This window comes from Oncorhynchus nerka, linkage group LG7 (genome assembly GCF_034236695.1).
Source record: "Oncorhynchus nerka isolate Pitt River linkage group LG7, Oner_Uvic_2.0, whole genome shotgun sequence".
NCBI lineage: Eukaryota > Metazoa > Chordata > Actinopteri > Salmoniformes > Salmonidae > Oncorhynchus > Oncorhynchus nerka.
In genome coordinates this window covers 54,563,904-54,581,101 of record NC_088402.1, presented here as the reverse complement: position 1 = coordinate 54,581,101, position 17,198 = coordinate 54,563,904, and the positions used below count along the sequence as shown (strand labels likewise).

Below are 17,198 nucleotides of genomic sequence, written 5' to 3'. Positions count from 1 at the left end.
ACTATGACTTTAGGTGTTGTGTTACAATCTAAGTGTTCCCCCACTAGTGTGCGCGGAGGCCTTCAACCCAGATGACGATGACGAGGTGGAGGAGCCGAGGGTGGTGCATCCCAAAACAGACGAGCAGCGCTGCCGGCTGCAGGACGCCTGCAAAGATATTCTACTGTTCAAGACCCTGGAACAGGTATGAAGACGAGGCAGACGCGCCGTAACCACAGTGACAGGAAACCCCTTCACTTTACTCCAGTCTACGATGAGCTACACAGTCTCATGCGCTTCTGTTCTAATAGGTTGTAGTTTCACGTCAGCACATTCACAACCTAATAGAACACTCATTCAATTCTAAAGCATTGAAATGAATCGTTCAGTCTTTTGGGATAAAGGGTTACTGCTTAGTTGGTTTATTTCCTGGTACACTCGGTAACACACAGTAATACAGAAGCTGCCAGACAGGCACAACTCACACCTTCTGTTAATAACCCCCGAGTGGAATCAATTAGCATAATAAATCATCGGCATCAAAATCTGTCAGTTTTAGCTAGAGATGGTATCTTTTTGTTGTTGTTGCACGATGTCGCACCTGCGGTGAAAGGTGGCAGAGCTAGAGCGGTGTTTGTCAGACCATGAGACATCCCGGAAATCGATCTTCTCACGCCTGTAGAGTCCAAACGGTTTGGCCTACAAAACCCCTCTGTGGAAAGATGAGACTCTCATGAACACGATGGTGTTCTCCGTTTTGCACTACGCCCCCCCCCCACCCACCCCCCCAGAAGCGTCACTCTACGGAAAGGCGAGTTTCTCACAAACGCATACATGTCGGTTGTTTTGCTCTAGGACCCCTCACAAGACTATTCAGAAGGTAGCTAGGTACTAGTTTACATTTTTTTTATGGATGTATAGATGGTTTGGTGCCTAAAGTGGTTAAATACATCAAAAACAAAAAAAGGTATAGGACAGACATTTAAGAGAATATTACGTCAAATAACATATCTACCGTAGCTTTGATTGGACTGATCATGTCAACATCATACTTTCAAAGTCTTAGCTAGCTAGACAAGCAGTCATCATGAAGCATGTCGACAATCTACTGGCAAACCCTTTCCAATCCTTCTCGTATGAAGAGAAAATATAGATAAAACGTATCGGTGCTCATCGGCCATTGGTCATAAGCGTTTCACAACAAGTCGGAAATCGCAAATTCAACAATGAGTGGTTTGGAAGGAATCAGTGGGAAAATGCAAGTGTCGCAAAGCAATCACTATCTTGCTTCCCCTGCTTGCTATTCAGTGGGAAGGGAGTGCGGTCCAAGTCCGGGTTTAAGGATTTAAAACCTCTGTCTGAAAGGGCCTCTTTTTTTCCCAAACTTTAAAATGGTAAACATTCACACGTGACACCATGGGCTGGAATTCATTGGCCACGCTGTCAATCCAGCAGGACTTCATCCAGAGAATGCCAGACTTTGACTACGTTTGATGACAGTTTGCCCACAAGGCAGACCGCCGCGCCACCTTCCTGTTCAAGTGAGCACAACAAAGTCCAAAAATATGTCTGGTATGCTACTACATACAGTAAATGATGTAATATTCCAGGGATATATGAATACTGTAGCTAAGAAAGTAATACTTAAGTGTATGTTGTGTTGTAAGCTGTCATTAGCCCATGTGTCTCACCCTTAGAATACACTGTTCTGACCTGGTGGTGCACATATAGCCTACTGCCTGATTTAGAGAAATGTCATTGAATATTTTAAGAGTTTTCGTTGTCTGCTTATATGCCCCCATTATTTCAAATCAAATATTATTTGTCACATGCACCATAATACAACAGTGAAATGCTTACTTACAAGCCCTTAACCTTCAATACAGTTTTAAGAAAATACCACAAAAAAAGTAAGAGATAAGAATAGCAAGTAATTAAAGAGCAGCAGTACGTAACAATAGCGGGGATATATTCAGGGGGTACCGGTACAGAGTCAATGTGCGGGGGCATCGGTGTCGACGTAATTGAGGTAATTTGTACATGTAGGTAGAGTTATTAAAGTGACTATGCATAGATAATAACAGAGAGTAGCAGCCGTTTAGAAGGGGTGGGGGGCAATGCGAATGGTCCAGGTTGTCATTTGATTAGCTGTTCAGGAGTATTATGGCTTGGGGGTAGAAGCTGTTTAGAAGCATCTTGGACCTATCTTGGACTTGGCGCTCAGGTACCACTTGCCGTGCAATGCAGTGCCTTAGACCGCCCCGCCACTCGGGAAGCCCAAAACAAAAAGTTCAGTAATGGACCCATGTAATTCCAGTTGATATTGCGAGGGTTGTTTTGTTTGCGCAATGCGCTGTCTGTGCGTCGGTATATTGTCTATAAGTGGATCCTCGTGATTGTATTTTCCTTACTTTTTAGACCACATAGGCCTATTAAAATACTTCAAATGTTAGGCTGTCTCTCGCTCTCAATTTTCAAATCAATTCAGTTGACTTTATTGACACGGCAAGTTAAATGACTTACATTGTCAACGTATACATATAACAGACAATTGTGAGACCAACGGCAATAAGGCATCAGTAATAGTAGTGGAAATGTGATTAGCATTAACAGCAACTACAACAACAATATTAATGAGAATAACAATACATTAAAGCAATAGTAGTAGACCCGTCTCAACATGACTGAGAAGCCACATGACAGGATATGAGAAACAAAACAACCAAAATGGGAAATGTTACATTGCACTTTTCACTGGCTGTCCCTCAGGTTGTGGCAGGACGACACACATTTTGGCTGCCAAAACTGCACATTTTAGGCTTTTCACCCGATAAATATATTTAAATAAAATTTCTTCACATTTTTATACTTTAACATTCTTTGTACTGATTGATAGTTTTGGGAAATAAATATTCTCTTAGGTCTGAGTATTTATCACAGTGTAATAGAAAATGCAACTCTGTCTCTAAATCAAATCAAATGTATTTATTTATATAGCCCTTCGTACATCAGCTGATATCTCAAAGTGCTGTATAGAAACCCAACCTAAAACCCCAAACAGCAAGCAATGCAGGTGTAGAAGCACGGTGGCTAGTAAAAACTCCCTAGAAAGGCCAAAACCTAGGAAGAAACCTAGAGAGGAACCAGGCTATGTGGGGTGGTCAGTCCTCTTCTGGCTGTGCCGGGTGGAGATTATAACAGAACATGGCCAAGATGTTCAAATGTTCATAAATGACCAGCATGGTCCAATAATAATAAGGCAGAACAGTTGAAACTGGAGCAGCAGCACGGCCAGGTGGACTGGGGACAGCAAGGAGTCATCATGTCAGGTAGTCCTGAGGCATGGTCCTAGGGCTCAGGTCCTCCGAGAGAGAGGAAAAAAGAGAGAAAGAGAGAATTTGAGAGAGCACACTTAAATTCACACAGGACACCGAATAGGACAGGAGAAGTACTCCAGATATATCAAACTGACCCTAGCCCCCCGACACACAAACTACTGCAGCATAAATACTGGAGGCTGAGATACGAGGGGTCAGGAGACACTGTGGCCCCATCCAAGGACACCCCCGGACAGGGCCAAACAGGAAGGATATAACCCCACCCACTTTGCCAAAGCACAGCCCCCACACCACTAGAGGGATATCTTCAACCACCAAATTACCATCCTGAGACAAGGCCGAGTATAGCCCACAAAGATCTCTACTGCTCCCCTGGAGCAGAGTGAGCACAGCCTGTCCTCTCTGGGCAGCCAGGTTTGCCTGTGATGACGGGTCCCTATAGCCAGATTGCTCACTGAGTCTGTACCTAGTCAGTGTTATCCTCAGTGTTCTGTCTGTCACAGTGGTCAGACAGTCTGACACCATGTACTGTCTGTTTAGAGACGATTAGCATTGAAGTTTATTTTGATTTTTTTTGTTGACTTTCTAATAGGTGATATCTTTATTTTTGCTTTGTGATGATTTGGTTGGGACATATTTTCTGAGTGTTTTCTCTCTTTATGTGTGGTGACTAAAAGAAGAGTCAAGTTAAGGTCTCAACGTCTTGCGACATCTACCTGAATTTCTGTCGGTGTCCATTTTGAAAAGTGCTGAACGAACAGGCCTACCTTGTCGTAGCTCATTTGCTTGCACTTGCTTATACTTAGCTCTAAGTGCTAATGATATAAAAACAAACATTATGAATTTACTGAACATAAATGTGATGGTTGTGTATGGTTCAAAAGTCGTGTCGGCATTCGTTTATTATTGAAGGAGAACACGGTTCTTATCAAGTTACACGAATCCACAAGGAGTCAGTAGAAAAAAAAGCATGTCAGCCGTATCAGCTATGGTTTTTAGAAAGGCAGTAAATGAGGCTGAATGAGCTGTTTTGCTGCCAGATGAAGCCCGGCTGAGAAGGTGTAGCGTAGCGGTGGTAAGGATTCACTCCACAGTGCTGAAAGGAAAGCTCTGCTGTCGGAACAGCTTTTATCTAGGCCCTAATAGTTTTTGGGCACCGTTTGTCACCATTTACAGTGCAATTAATGTGTTGTGTTGTCTAGTGGCTTTGCTGGCATGCCTTTTTTTGTTTTTTAAATTGGTCGAGTTTGCCCCACCAAGATTTTCATGCTCAAATTTTTTATATATTTTTTTATATATATTTGTTTGATACCTTAAGGGGGGCCTACAACTCCAAATCAAATAGCTAAATGATCCTTGGTATGACAATCTTAAAACAATTCCATATGCTTAGTAGAACTCACAAATGCGAGTGAAATGCACTGTGGAACCCTGACCTCCCGCCAACGTGGCTAGTGAAAGACATCTACCCGCCAATGCCAAAATCTATCTGGATTTGGCAGGTGGCGGGTGTTAATCACCCCCTCCTCTCCTGCCTGCCTGTCCTCTCCCTCACAGGAGCAGTTCTCGGAAGTCCTGGACGCCATGTTTGAACTGCGCGTACAGCCCCAGGAGCATGTCATCGACCAGGGAGACGACGGAGACAACTTCTACGTTATCGAGAGGTGTGTGTGTGTAGTTACTTAGGAATCTTAACAATCAAGGCATTCACTAGAAAGCAGCATTCATAACAAACACACCTCCACTCATCTTCCAACAAGCCCCGCTTGGGCATGATCCTCTAGTTGTTTTGTCTGCCGTGCGTCCTGGGCCTAGCCTCTATGTCTGTGTCCCAAATGGCACCGTTTTCCTTGTGCACTTTCTTTTGACCAGAGCCCATATGGCCTTGGTCAAAAGAAGTGGGCTACATCGGTAATAGCCTGTGTCCCAAATGGCACCCTGTGAGTGGGCTTATTCTCGCCGCGCCTTAAGCTCCCTCCTCAGTCATGCTAGTACCTCAGCCTGGGAGGCTTAGGTCTCTAGATGCACGTCATAAGCATGTTAAACCAATTCCCCCCCCCTACGCTCTGCCTTGCAAAGCATCATGGGAAACCCATTGGTCACCTACATGGCCAGGTGACCATCATACTAATCCCCCCCCCTAACAAAGTTAATGCTCCACCGGCAACCACAAAGTAAATTCCCAGAACTGAACTCCGTAGTACTCTTGGTCCAAGCTACAGATGAGTACTCGTAGTACCAAGCTATAGATGAGAGATTTAGATCAGTGATCAACTTTATTGTAGATGAAGAGTAGTCTGCATGGTTTCCAAATATCTCATGTTTGAGTTTTCTAATATTTTTAGACCGTTATTAATTTCTCTCTTGTCTCTCTCTCTCTACTCTCTCGCCCCTGTTTTTTCTTTTTCTTTCTCTCTTCCTCTCTCTCCTTTCTTTCAGAGGAATCTATGACATCGTGGTACTGATTGATGGCGTAGGGACGTGTGTGGGGCAGTATGACAACAAAGGCAGCTTCGGGGAGTTGGCACTGATGTACAACACCCCCCGCGCTGCCACTATTATTGCCACCCAGGAGGGGGCGCTCTGGGGCCTGGTGAGAGATACACCCACACTGCCCTGACCCTTGACCTTAAGTTCACACTGCTGTGCTCTACCACAGCACCTCCCTGTGGACACCAGGGAGAATAACACAGTGGCCATATATTAGAGATACATTATGTTTTGAGCAAAATAGTTGGGGTTTTTTTAGACACCATTGCGAAATTCAAGGAGTTGCCAGTTCAAGGAGTTGCCAGTTCAGCCTCTTTTAGTGGGGTGATTTCGGCCTACATCACCAGGCAGTAAATAAGTTAATAGACCAATAAGAGCTCCAAACCTCTCAGCCAATAACAGCTAGTTTCAGTTTTCCCCTCCCCACTCAGACAACTCCCAGACCAGTCCCAAACAGTCCTAGCAACATTCTTGCTTCTAAAATTGCCCTTTGCTAAGAAGCAATTTTAGTTTATTTTTGACTATTTTAAACGAAAACAATCACAGTAAGGTACTTAATTGTTACCCAGAAATGATTTGCTATTGAAAAAAAAGAATGATCCTTTTTTAAAGACAGCTGCATTGGACTTTGAAGTGAATCGGGTCAAATCAAATGTTATTGGTCACATACACATAGTTAGCAGATGTTATTGGTCACATACACATGGTTAGCAGATGTTATTGGTCACATACACATGGTTAGCAGATGTTATTGGTCACATACACATGGTTAGCAGATGTTATTGGTCACATACACATAGTTAGCAGATGTTATTGGTCACATACACATGGTTAGCAGATGTTATTGGTCACATACACATAGTTAGCAGATGTTATTGGTCACATACACATAGTTAGCAGATGTTATTGGTCACATACACATAGTTAGCAGATGTTATTGGTCACATACACATAGTTAGCAGATGTTATTGGTCACATACACATAGTTAGCAGATGTTATTGGTCACATACACATAGTTAGCAGATGTTATTGGTCACATACACATAGTTAGCAGATGTTATTGGTCACATACACATAGTTAGCAGATGTTATTGGTCACATACACATGGTTAGCAGATGTTATTGGTCACATACACATGGTTAGCAGATGTTATTGGTCACATACACATGGTTAGCAGATGTTATTGGTCACATACACATGGTTAGCAGATGTTATTGGTCACATACACATGGTTAGCAGATGTTATTGGTCACATACACATGGTTAGCAGATGTTATTGGTCACATACACATGGTTAGCAGATGTTATTGGTCACATACACATGGTTAGCAGATGTTAATGCGAGTGTAGCGAAATGCTTGTGCTTCTAGTTCCGACAATGCTGTAATAACCAACAAGTAATCTAACTAACAATTCCAAAACTACTGTCTTATACACACAAGTGTAAGGGGAAAAAGAATATGTACATAAAGATATATGAATGAGTGATGGTACAGAGCGGCATAGGCAAGATGCAATAGATGGTATCGAGTACAGTATATACATATGAGATGAGTATGTAAACAAAGTGGCATAGTTAAAGTGGCTAGTGATACATGTATTACATAAAGATGCAGTAGATGATATAGAGTACAGTATATACGTATACATATGAGATGAATAATGTAGGGTATGTAAACATTATATTAAGTAGCATTGTTTAAAGTGGCTAGTGATATATTTTACATCAATTACCATCAATTCCCATTATTAAAGTGTCTGGAGTTGAGTCAGTGTGTTGGCAGCAGCCACTCAATGTTAGTGGTGGCTGTTTAACAGTCTGATGGCCTTGAGATAGAAGCTGTTTTTCAGTCTCTCGGTCCCAGCTTTGATGCACCTGTACTGACCTCGCCTTCTGGATGATAGCGGGGTGAACAGGCAGTGGCTCGGGTGGTTGTTGTCCTTGATGATCTTTATGGCCTTCCTGTGACATCGGGTTGTGTAGGTGTCCTGGAGGGCAGGTAGTTTGCCCCCGGTGATGCGTTGTGCAGACATCACTACCCTCTGGAGAGCCTTACGGTTGTGGGCGGAGCAGTTGCCGTACCAGGCGGTGATACAGCCCGCCAGGATGCTCTCGATTGTGCATCTGTAGAAGTTTGTGAGTGCTTTTGGTGACAAGCCGAATTTCTTCAGCCTCCTGAGGTTGAAGAGGCGCTGCTGCGCCTTCTTCACGATGCTGTCTGTGTGGGTGGACCAATTCAGTTTGTCTGTGATGTGTATGCCGAGGAACTTAAAACTTGCTACCCTCTCCACTACTGTTCCATCGATGTGGATAGGGGGGTGTTCCCTCTGCTGTTTCCTGAAGTCCACAATCATCTCCTTAGTTTTGTTGACGTTGAGTGTGAGGTTATTTTCCTGACACCACACTCAGAGGGCCCTCACCTCCTCCCTGTAGGCCGTCTCGTCGTTGTTGGTAATCAAGCCTACCACTGTTGTGTCGTCTGCAAACTTGATGATTGAGTTGGAGGAGTGCGTGGCCACGCAGTCGTGGGTGAACAGGGAGTACAGGAGAGGGCTCAGAACGCACCCTTGTGGGGCCCCAGTGTTGAGGATCAGCGGGGTGGAGATGTTGTTGCCTACCCTCACCACCTGGGGGGCGGCCCGTCAGGAAGTCCAGTACCCAGTTGCACAGGGCGGGGTCGAGACCCAGGGTCTCGAGCTTGATGACGAGCTTGGAGGGTACTATGGTGTTAAATGCTGAGCTGTAGTCGATGAACAGCATTCTCACATAGGTATTCCTCTTGTCCAGATGAGTTAGGGCAGTGTGATTGAGATTGCATCGTCTGTGGACCTATTTGGGCGGTAAGCAAATTGGAGTGGGTCTAGGGTGTCAGGTAGGGTAGAGGTGATATGGTCCTTGACTAGTCTCTCAAAGCACTTCATGATGACGGAAGTGAGTGCTACGGGGCGGTTGTCATTTAGCTCAGTTACCTTAGCTTTCTTGGGAACAGGAACAATGGTGGCCCTCTTGAAGCATGTGGGAACAGCAGACTGGGATAGGGATTGATTGAATATGTCCGTAAACACACCAGCCAGCTGGTCTGCGCATGCTCTGAGGGCGCGGCTGGGGATGCCGTCTGGGCCTGCAGCCTTGCGAGGGTTAACACGTTTAAATGTTTTACTCACCTCGACTGCAGTGAAGGAGAGGCCGCATGTTTTGGTTGCAGGCCGTGTCAGTGGCACTGTATTGTCCTCAAAGCGGGCAAAAAAGTTATTTAGTCTGCCTGGGAGCAAGACATCCTGGTCCGTGACGGGGCGGGTTTTCATTTTGTAATCCGTGATTGACTGTAGACATGGTTAGCAGATGCTATTGGTCACATACACATGGTTAGCAGATGCTATTGGTCACATACACATGGTTAGCAGATGTTATTGGTCACATACACATGGTTAGCAGATGTTAATGCGAGTGTAGCGAAATGCTTGTGCTTCTAGTTCCGAGAGTGCAGCAATGTCTAACAAGTAATACCTAACAATTCCACAACAAATACCTTTTCCACACAAGCCTAAGTAAAGGAATGGAATAAGAATATATAAATATATGGATGAGCAATGTCAGAACGGCATAGGCTAACATGCAATACATAGTATAGAATGCAGTATATACATATGCGAGAAATGTAAACATTTTTAAAGTGGCATTATTAAAGTGACTAGTGTTCCATTTGATTAAAGTGGCCAATGATTTCAGGTCTTTGAAAAGTGAAACATTAGGTGCTAGGGAGGCTGGTGTGGGTCTTTAATGTGTCGTCCCTACGTCTTAGATATTGTGCTTTTGAGATTCTTTGAGCTTGAAGACTCTTTTGTGTAAATGAATAGCGCTATAACAGTTGAATGAATGATTTATTGTTTATATTATTAGATGATTGTAAATGTTATAGAAGATTAGTAGATGGATATTATAGGAAATGATGGCAGATCTATCCATAACTTTCCCCCACTAGAAATGTATAACATAAGAAGGAAATGGCCGGTCTGTGTTTAGCCTATGTTGGTGTGATTGAGTGTTATCCTGCCTGTCTGTGACCGTGACCGATGCTGTCTGTGACACTACCAGGACCGGGCCACGTTCCGTAGGCTCATTGTGAAGAACAATGCCAAGAAGAGAAGGCTGTACGAGCAATTTGTGGAGTCTGTGCCTCTACTGAAGTCTCTGGAGGTGAGGAGGGGAAGATGGACAGTGATACATTGTAGCACTGAAATGGCCAACTTGCCTTTGCTTTTCCTTATCAAACGTCTCTCCCGCTCTTTTACCTCTCTTTAGTTATCCGAGAGGATGAAAATTGTGGATGTATTAGGAATGAAGACGTTTTCCGATGGAGAACGCATCATCATGCAGGTAGGACAGTTCTCCGTTGTTAACGTACTGGAGGTTGTCTTGGCATTACTGTAATGACGACCGGGAAGAGTTGTAAATGTGACAGTCCCTGTTGGTTTGTGTTGCGGTGTAGGGGGACAGGGCAGATTGTTTCTACATCGTGGAGACCGGAGAAGTGAAGATTATGATGAAGAGCAAAGTAAAGTCTACTTCCTCCTTTTCTCATCCCCTCGTTAATGTCTGTGCCTCATCACCAGATAATGTTTTTAAAAAAGAAGGGAAAAAAAGGCTTTGTTTTATGTTCAAGTCACCCTGTTTTTTCTTTTCTCTCCTTTTTTCTCATATGTACTACATAACACACCTGCGCCCAAAGACAAAGATGGTATGACTGATCATTTGAATTGTAATATTAATATGAAGAATAATACGAGTTGAGCACAGTGATCCTTTTGAAAAAATCTAACAATTCGAATCTGAATATTTGTCATTCATAATCAACTAAATGTTTTTTAAATGATATTTTAGCTAGCTACGTAGCTATGGTTCCTAACGTTAACTAGCGCTAATTGGCTGTACCGGCGCCAAAACTCCTTCTCATCCAAGTAACTTCTCCATCTGATACCTTTTTAGTAAATGGTGGGCCAACCATTTTGTTTCCAGCACTTTTATATAAGACAGAACGGTGCAAGACAGCACATTTCCAGATCCTGTCAACCTTCTGCTATGAGTTTTTTATATATATTTTTATATATATATGAACATTTTAGTTTTCATAACACATTGTTTGTGTGCTGCTTTGTCTGCATGTCCATTATTGTGTATTACTTGGTGTTGTATGTATTAGCTGCTGCAGTCAAATTTCCCCTTTCGTGATCAGTAATGTAATTTTTCTCAATAGTGAGTTTTCTCATGGCTCTGTCCAGACTTGGGTTCAAATACTATTTAGGGTATTTCAATTACTTTCAAAATGTCTTAGAAAGGAAGTATTTTGATTTTCTACAAGTAGCTGAATATTGGAATGTATTTCAAAGTACACTTGGAAAATATTGGCGTGTATTTGAAAATACAAATATATTAAATACACCATGCATTTAAACTGTTCAGCTATCTATAGGAAGTTATTTGTCTCTGATTTGGCCACATTATTTGAAAATACTAAAATACACAGAAAATAAGTATTTAAATTAAAAATGCCCATATATTTGAACCCAGGTCTGACTCTGTCCCTCTGCAGCAGACATGGCCTATACACAACACGTTTGGGCTTCCTTGGTGCTCGTGCTCCATGCTAAAACTTAATTTTGTGAATATTTGAATCGGCAACCAATGATTTTGAATCCTCTACATATTATTCAAATAAGAGTAAACAAATCAAATCATCTTTTCTGTGCCCCGCCGCCCCCCTCCAAAACAAAACTCCTCTCTCCCCCAGACAAAGGCGAACCAGGAGGATAATGTGGAGGTTGAGATCACCCGCTGTAGCAGGGGTCAGTACTTTGGGGAGCTGGCCCTGGTCACCAACAAGCCCCGCGCTGCATCAGTGTATGCTGTGGGAGAGGTCAAGTGCTTGGGTAAGGCCCCGCCATACGTTTACAGATGTGTGTGCACGCATGCGTTTGTGTTTATTTTGACACAGACACACACATGAGTGGGTGTCCATCTGCGTGACAGAGAGAGAGATTTTCTGTCTGTTGTGTCTCCCTGAATCTCTTAATGGTAGATTACTGGCTTGTAAGTGTTGTAGATGAATATCTCCCCCCTAAACGCATAGCTACACAGCTGTTTCCCTTAGACGTACTCGTGATAATGTTCAGCTCTTATGAATTCAAAAGTGTTTGCACATCTCACAATTCTCCAGGCGTATTGTTAGGGTACCGACATTGTCATATGAATTAAATAACAATATCTGCTCACTTTAGCGTGCTCCACTATAGTTTTACTGCAATGTTTTGACTGGAAGGTCTGGAGTGTTTACGCTAAGCATGGCAAAGAACCTTCGCAAATAAACTATACAGGAGGGTACGCTACAACAGGGTGATATTCATTAGTGCGCACCGTAGTGAAGCGTTTTGCAACGGAACATGAAAACAAGTTCAGGAAGTCTCTCCCCATTTCGGCCTGTTTGCTTCCGTTTGGTTGTTAGATTGACACCTGGGTCATATTCACTATCTGTTGTGCAGCTGTGTGAGTGATGCTGTCTCCTGTGTTTTTCAGTAATAGACATTCAGGCGTTTGAGCGTCTGCTGGGTTCCTGTAAGGAGATCATGAAGAGGAACATCACCCACTACGAGGAGCAGCTGGTAGCTCTGTTTGGCTCCAGCATGGACCTGAGAGACTGACCACCCTTCTCCGTGCCTTACACAAGCAAATTTACATGAATGAAAAGATACCTACACGTTCAGACGCACCACTTACATAGTATAAGTACACCCTGACACACAGATTTTCTAGCTCAACCCTCCTTTATAAGCTCACTAATAGGTGTACACACACTTTCTACTCACCCTGAAATATCACACGCCCTCTTACAGTTCCTTGAACCTGCTTCAGCCTCTTTGTTTGAATTGAAAAAGCAATGTCCCTGCTGATACAACCCTGCCACCGCCACAGCACAGCAAGGACATACTACACGCATGCACTCAGACATGAAGGCTTGTCCTTTCTCTCTCACAGATGCACACACACACACACACACCAAACCTCAGCCAAGGACCCATGCGCACACACAGGCACCACCCACACTTTCAAATACAGACACCTGGTGAAAAAGAAAATACATTTAAAAAGAGAGCAAAGTAAAAAATGCAAAGGTTTAAAGAGAAGTTTTAGAATCATTTTATGAAGATAAACCGAAGCTTTGATAAAATATGATTTAAATTTTTTTTTAAAAGTGTTTATTTGGGGTTGAGTCCTTTCTGAAAGCTCTCCTGCTGTTGTTGATTGATTCAGTTAGTGCCGGTGATTACCACAGAGGACCCTACGTTTCAGGGCTATTGTTATTATCATTAATCCACACATGTTGTATTGATTAATGTATTATTATATATTCATTATTTTGTTTTACTTTGACCAATTCAGAGATAAAGCACCATCTCCGACAATGTCAAACAAAAATATAGTGCTTATTTCTCCTTGATCATTCTGAATGAGTTGTCCTGGATAAGAATAAAGCAGACATTTTTATTATATTGCTGTGTCAGTGTGTTTGTTGTATTGGGTGAAAATATACATTTATTTCATGTTAAGGTTTCCTGATTATAGAAGAGCCATTGTTTGAATGGGGGGGGGGTCACCCCTATTTAATCATCCAATGACTTGAGTTTATATGGTTTATTTCCTGTTGTTTTCTAAAATATGCTATGACCCAATTTTATACCTTTATTTAACTAGGCAAATCAATTAACAAATTATTATGTACAATAACGGCCTACCCCAGACGACGCTGAGCCAGTTGTGCGCCGCACTATGGGACTTCCAATCGCAGCCTAGATTCCAACCAGGGACTGCAGTACCAGGGACGTGCCTTAGACCGCTGCACCACTCGGGAGCCCACATTGAAACGAGCTCACAGCCAAAGATTTTCTAGTGTATTACCCGACAGAGTGCATGACGTGATTAAATCCTGATCGCAGACCAGTGAAAGTGACTGAACCATAGACAGATTAGTTTGATCACCGATCCAGGAACGGTGCATCCCACTTTCAGCGGGAGAAGCGTGAAACCCCGAAAATGTAGGTATTAGTTGTGGCATTAGGCTATAAGAGCATGCATTTTTTTCACAATTGCTTTGCACTTTAACCGAATACAAACATTGGCAGTTAGGTCTTGGATATTTGGAAATATGTTGAAAGAAAGGTTCCTGGATGAGTGCTTGAGGTCGAGGCATCCTTTAGAATAGTCTGTTTCAGTGCACTTTAAGAAACAGACTACCGAACCAGCACGATTTATGTTGCCTTTGATGGAGTTCACAGAGATGGCCTCCATTATTTATTGCATTCTGTACTGTAAACGCAATGCATTTAGGACAAAAACGGTTACATTGTGTCAAGCGCTGTCACTATGTTTTATTTTTTATCTGTCCTTATTTGGTGGTGTGAGTGAAGGGTGGCAGTTTGTACCTAGTGTGTATTGTAGCGCCTATCCTGTAATGTTTCATTATAAACTGGGTAGATTGAGCCAGAATGCTTATTGGCTGACAGCCGTGGTATAATTAAGCAATAACGATAATTTTTGTCTTTAAAATTGGGTGTTGGGAAATAAAACATACAACTGGGTGAAATAATGAGAAACATGGTCCTTCCTCTAGGGCCTCCGCCTCCTCCTCCCCCACCTAGTGTTCCCTGTCTTCCTCTTCTTTCTAGTCTTCCTACTCCTTCAGCTCGTCCTCCCTTTATATCCCCTCCTCCCCTTCCTCCCTATTGTCTATCTCCTCCACCTGCTCCTCCCTCTATTCCTCCTCCTCAGTATCCGGCCCAGCTGGTGGTTCGGACCCTTGAGGAGACACCCTACCGAGAAGTCTAAAGGAGTTCCTATCTTCAAGGACATCTGAGTTTGAGGGCCTGGCTGACCACAGGCCATTCACCCATGTCACATGTCACTTGCTGTTGAAATAAAGAACTGTGTATTTAAGTGTCTTGTTACATGTTTTCTATGAGTCACCTTTTAAGATTGCTAATTGCTAGTGATCAGCTGCCACCCATGCCACTCCTGTACTGTCCTATGCATTGCACTGGCATTCGCCCACACACTCCACTTACTCAACAAGGTAAAGTATAACATTTACTGTCAAGACTTCCACCGAAGTCTGGGCCTCTCCTTCGGGCGGCGCTCGGCGGTCGGCCTCGCCGGTCTACTAGCCATCGCAGATCCACTTTTCTTTTTCCTATGGTTTTGTGTTTGTTATCACACACCTGTTTTCCATTTTCCAAGACCACGTCAGGGGTGGAGATGGAGAGTGACCGCATTGCAGCCATGCGTAATTGGCCGACTCCCACCACGGTAAAGGAAGTGCAGCGGTGTCTGGGGTTTGCCAACTACTACCGGAGGTTTATCCAGGGTTTTGGTCAGGTAGCAGCTCCCATTACCTCACTGCTGAAGGGGGGACCGGTGCGGCTGCAGTGGTCAGCGGAGGCGGACAGGGATTTTGGAAAGCTGAAGGCTCTCTTTACCTCGTCTCCCGTGCTGGCTCATCCTGATCCCTCTTTGGCGTTCATAGTGGAGGTGGATGCAGTCCGAGGCTGGGATAGGAGCAGTGCTCTCTCAGCGTTCGGGCACGCCACCAAAGCTTCGCCCCTGTGCTTTCTTTTCAAAGAAGCTCAGCCCGGCAGAGCGAAACTATGATGTGATGGAACACAGTAATTGGGTAGCTGTTGGCTGTTGTCAAGGCTCTGAAGGCGTGGAGGCATTGGCTTGAGGGGGCTAAACACCCTTTTCTCATCTGGAATGACCACCGAAATCTGGAGTTTATCTGGGCGGTGAGGAGACTAAACCCTTGCCAGGCAAGGTGGGCTATGAACTATGATCTATCCTACAGACCAGGTTCCCAGAACGCTAAGGCAGACGCACCGTCCCGGATGTATGACACAGAGGGGCGGTCCATGGATCACACTCCCATACTTCCGGCCTCTTGCCTGGTGGCACCGGTGGTGTGGGAGCTGGATGCAGACATCGAGCGGGCGTTATGCACAGAGCCCATTCCCCTCCAGTGTCCAGCTGGGCGTCTGTACGTTCAGTCTGCTGTCTGCGACCGTTTGAACTATTGGGCCCACATGTCACCCTCCTCTGGTCATCCTGGCATCGGTCGGACGGTGCGTTGCCTTAGTAGGATGGTACTGGTTGGTCCACCTTGGCCAAGGATGTGAGGGTTTATGTTTCCTCCTGCTCGGTGTGCGCCCAGTGCAAGGCTCCCAGGCACCTGCCCAAAGGGAATTACAACCCTTACCCGTTCCGCAACGGCCGTGGTCGCACCTGTCGGTGGACTTCCTCCCTCACAGGGCAACACCACGATCCTGGTCGTTGTGGATCGTTTTTCTAAGTCCTGCCATCTCCTCCCTTTGCCCGGTTCCCTACGGCCCTACAGACTGCGGAGGCCCTGTTCACACACGTCTTCTGGCACTACGGGGTGCCTGAGGACATAGTTTTTGATCAGGGTCCCCAGTTCACGTCCAGGGTCTGGTATGGGTATGGTCCGGAGGAAAGATGCCGGGTGCCGGTGGAGGACGTGTTGGGGGGGGTACTGTCACGACTTCCGCCGAAGTCGGTGCCTCTCCTTGTTCGGGCGGCGCTCGGTGTCGCCGGTCTACTAGCCATCGCCGATCCACTTTTCTTTTTCCTTTGGTTTTGTCTTTGTTTTCACACACCTGTTTTCCATTCCACAAATATTTATTACATGTTCAGTTAGGTTTATTTTGATGGCTGTTTTTTTGACGGGTGCACCCGTGTGTTATCTTTACCGTCTTGTTTTGGTCAAGTGTAATTGTTTACCTTGTGCCTTGTTGAGTAAAGTACGTTGCTCACTCATTCTGCTCTCCTGCGCCTGACTTCATGCACCAGCTACACTCACCTTCTGACAATTACTGAGTTATAATCACTTCTGAAAAACCCACTACCACTGATGCTCTTATGTTATGAATATTATACCGTCTTTGATATAATATCTGGCAGAATGTACTATTCTCATGGATGATATGAACCTAAGTTGTAGGTAAAGTAATAAAGTTGGTCTCCCATTAATCTGGGCATGTTGACAGTGCCCAGATGGGCACACCTGGCAGGAGATACCAGCACACACCAGGAAAGATGTGTGTGTGTGTGTCAGTGGAGGCTGCTGAGGGGTGAACGGCTCATAAAAATGGCCAGAACTGAGCAAATGAATTGGCATCAAACACCTGGAAACCATGGAAATCATGTATTTGATGTCATTCCACTGATTCCACTCCAGTCATTACCACGAGCCCGTCCTCCCTAATCAAGGTGCCACCAACCTCCTGTGGTGTGTGTGTGTGTGTGTGTGTGTGTGTGCGTGTGTGTGCG

At 44.3% G+C, this 17,198-nt stretch overlaps 1 protein-coding gene across 2 annotated transcripts in view; it reads left to right on the top strand.

Moving 5' to 3' along the window:
- prkar2aa (protein kinase, cAMP-dependent, regulatory, type II, alpha A) overlaps nucleotides 1-12,596 on the top strand; it is a 41,258-nt gene extending 28,662 nt beyond the window's left edge. Inside the window, exons 3-10 of one of the 2 annotated variants that reach the window (XM_029664092.2) lie at nucleotides 48-184; nucleotides 4,875-4,981; nucleotides 5,757-5,910; nucleotides 9,906-10,007; nucleotides 10,113-10,187; nucleotides 10,300-10,365; nucleotides 11,599-11,737; nucleotides 12,381-12,596. In XM_029664092.2, the coding sequence (XP_029519952.1) occupies nucleotides 48-184; nucleotides 4,875-4,981; nucleotides 5,757-5,910; nucleotides 9,906-10,007; nucleotides 10,113-10,187; nucleotides 10,300-10,365; nucleotides 11,599-11,737; nucleotides 12,381-12,505 (905 nt within the window). In that variant the 3' untranslated portion in view covers nucleotides 12,506-12,596. Of the gene's footprint in view, nucleotides 1-47; nucleotides 185-4,874; nucleotides 4,982-5,756; nucleotides 5,911-9,905; nucleotides 10,008-10,112; nucleotides 10,188-10,299; nucleotides 10,549-11,598; nucleotides 11,738-12,380 lie in introns of both variants that reach the window. The other variant, XM_065020629.1, reaches the window with a different exon arrangement.
- Nucleotides 12,597-17,198: the final 4,602 nt, after the last annotated feature.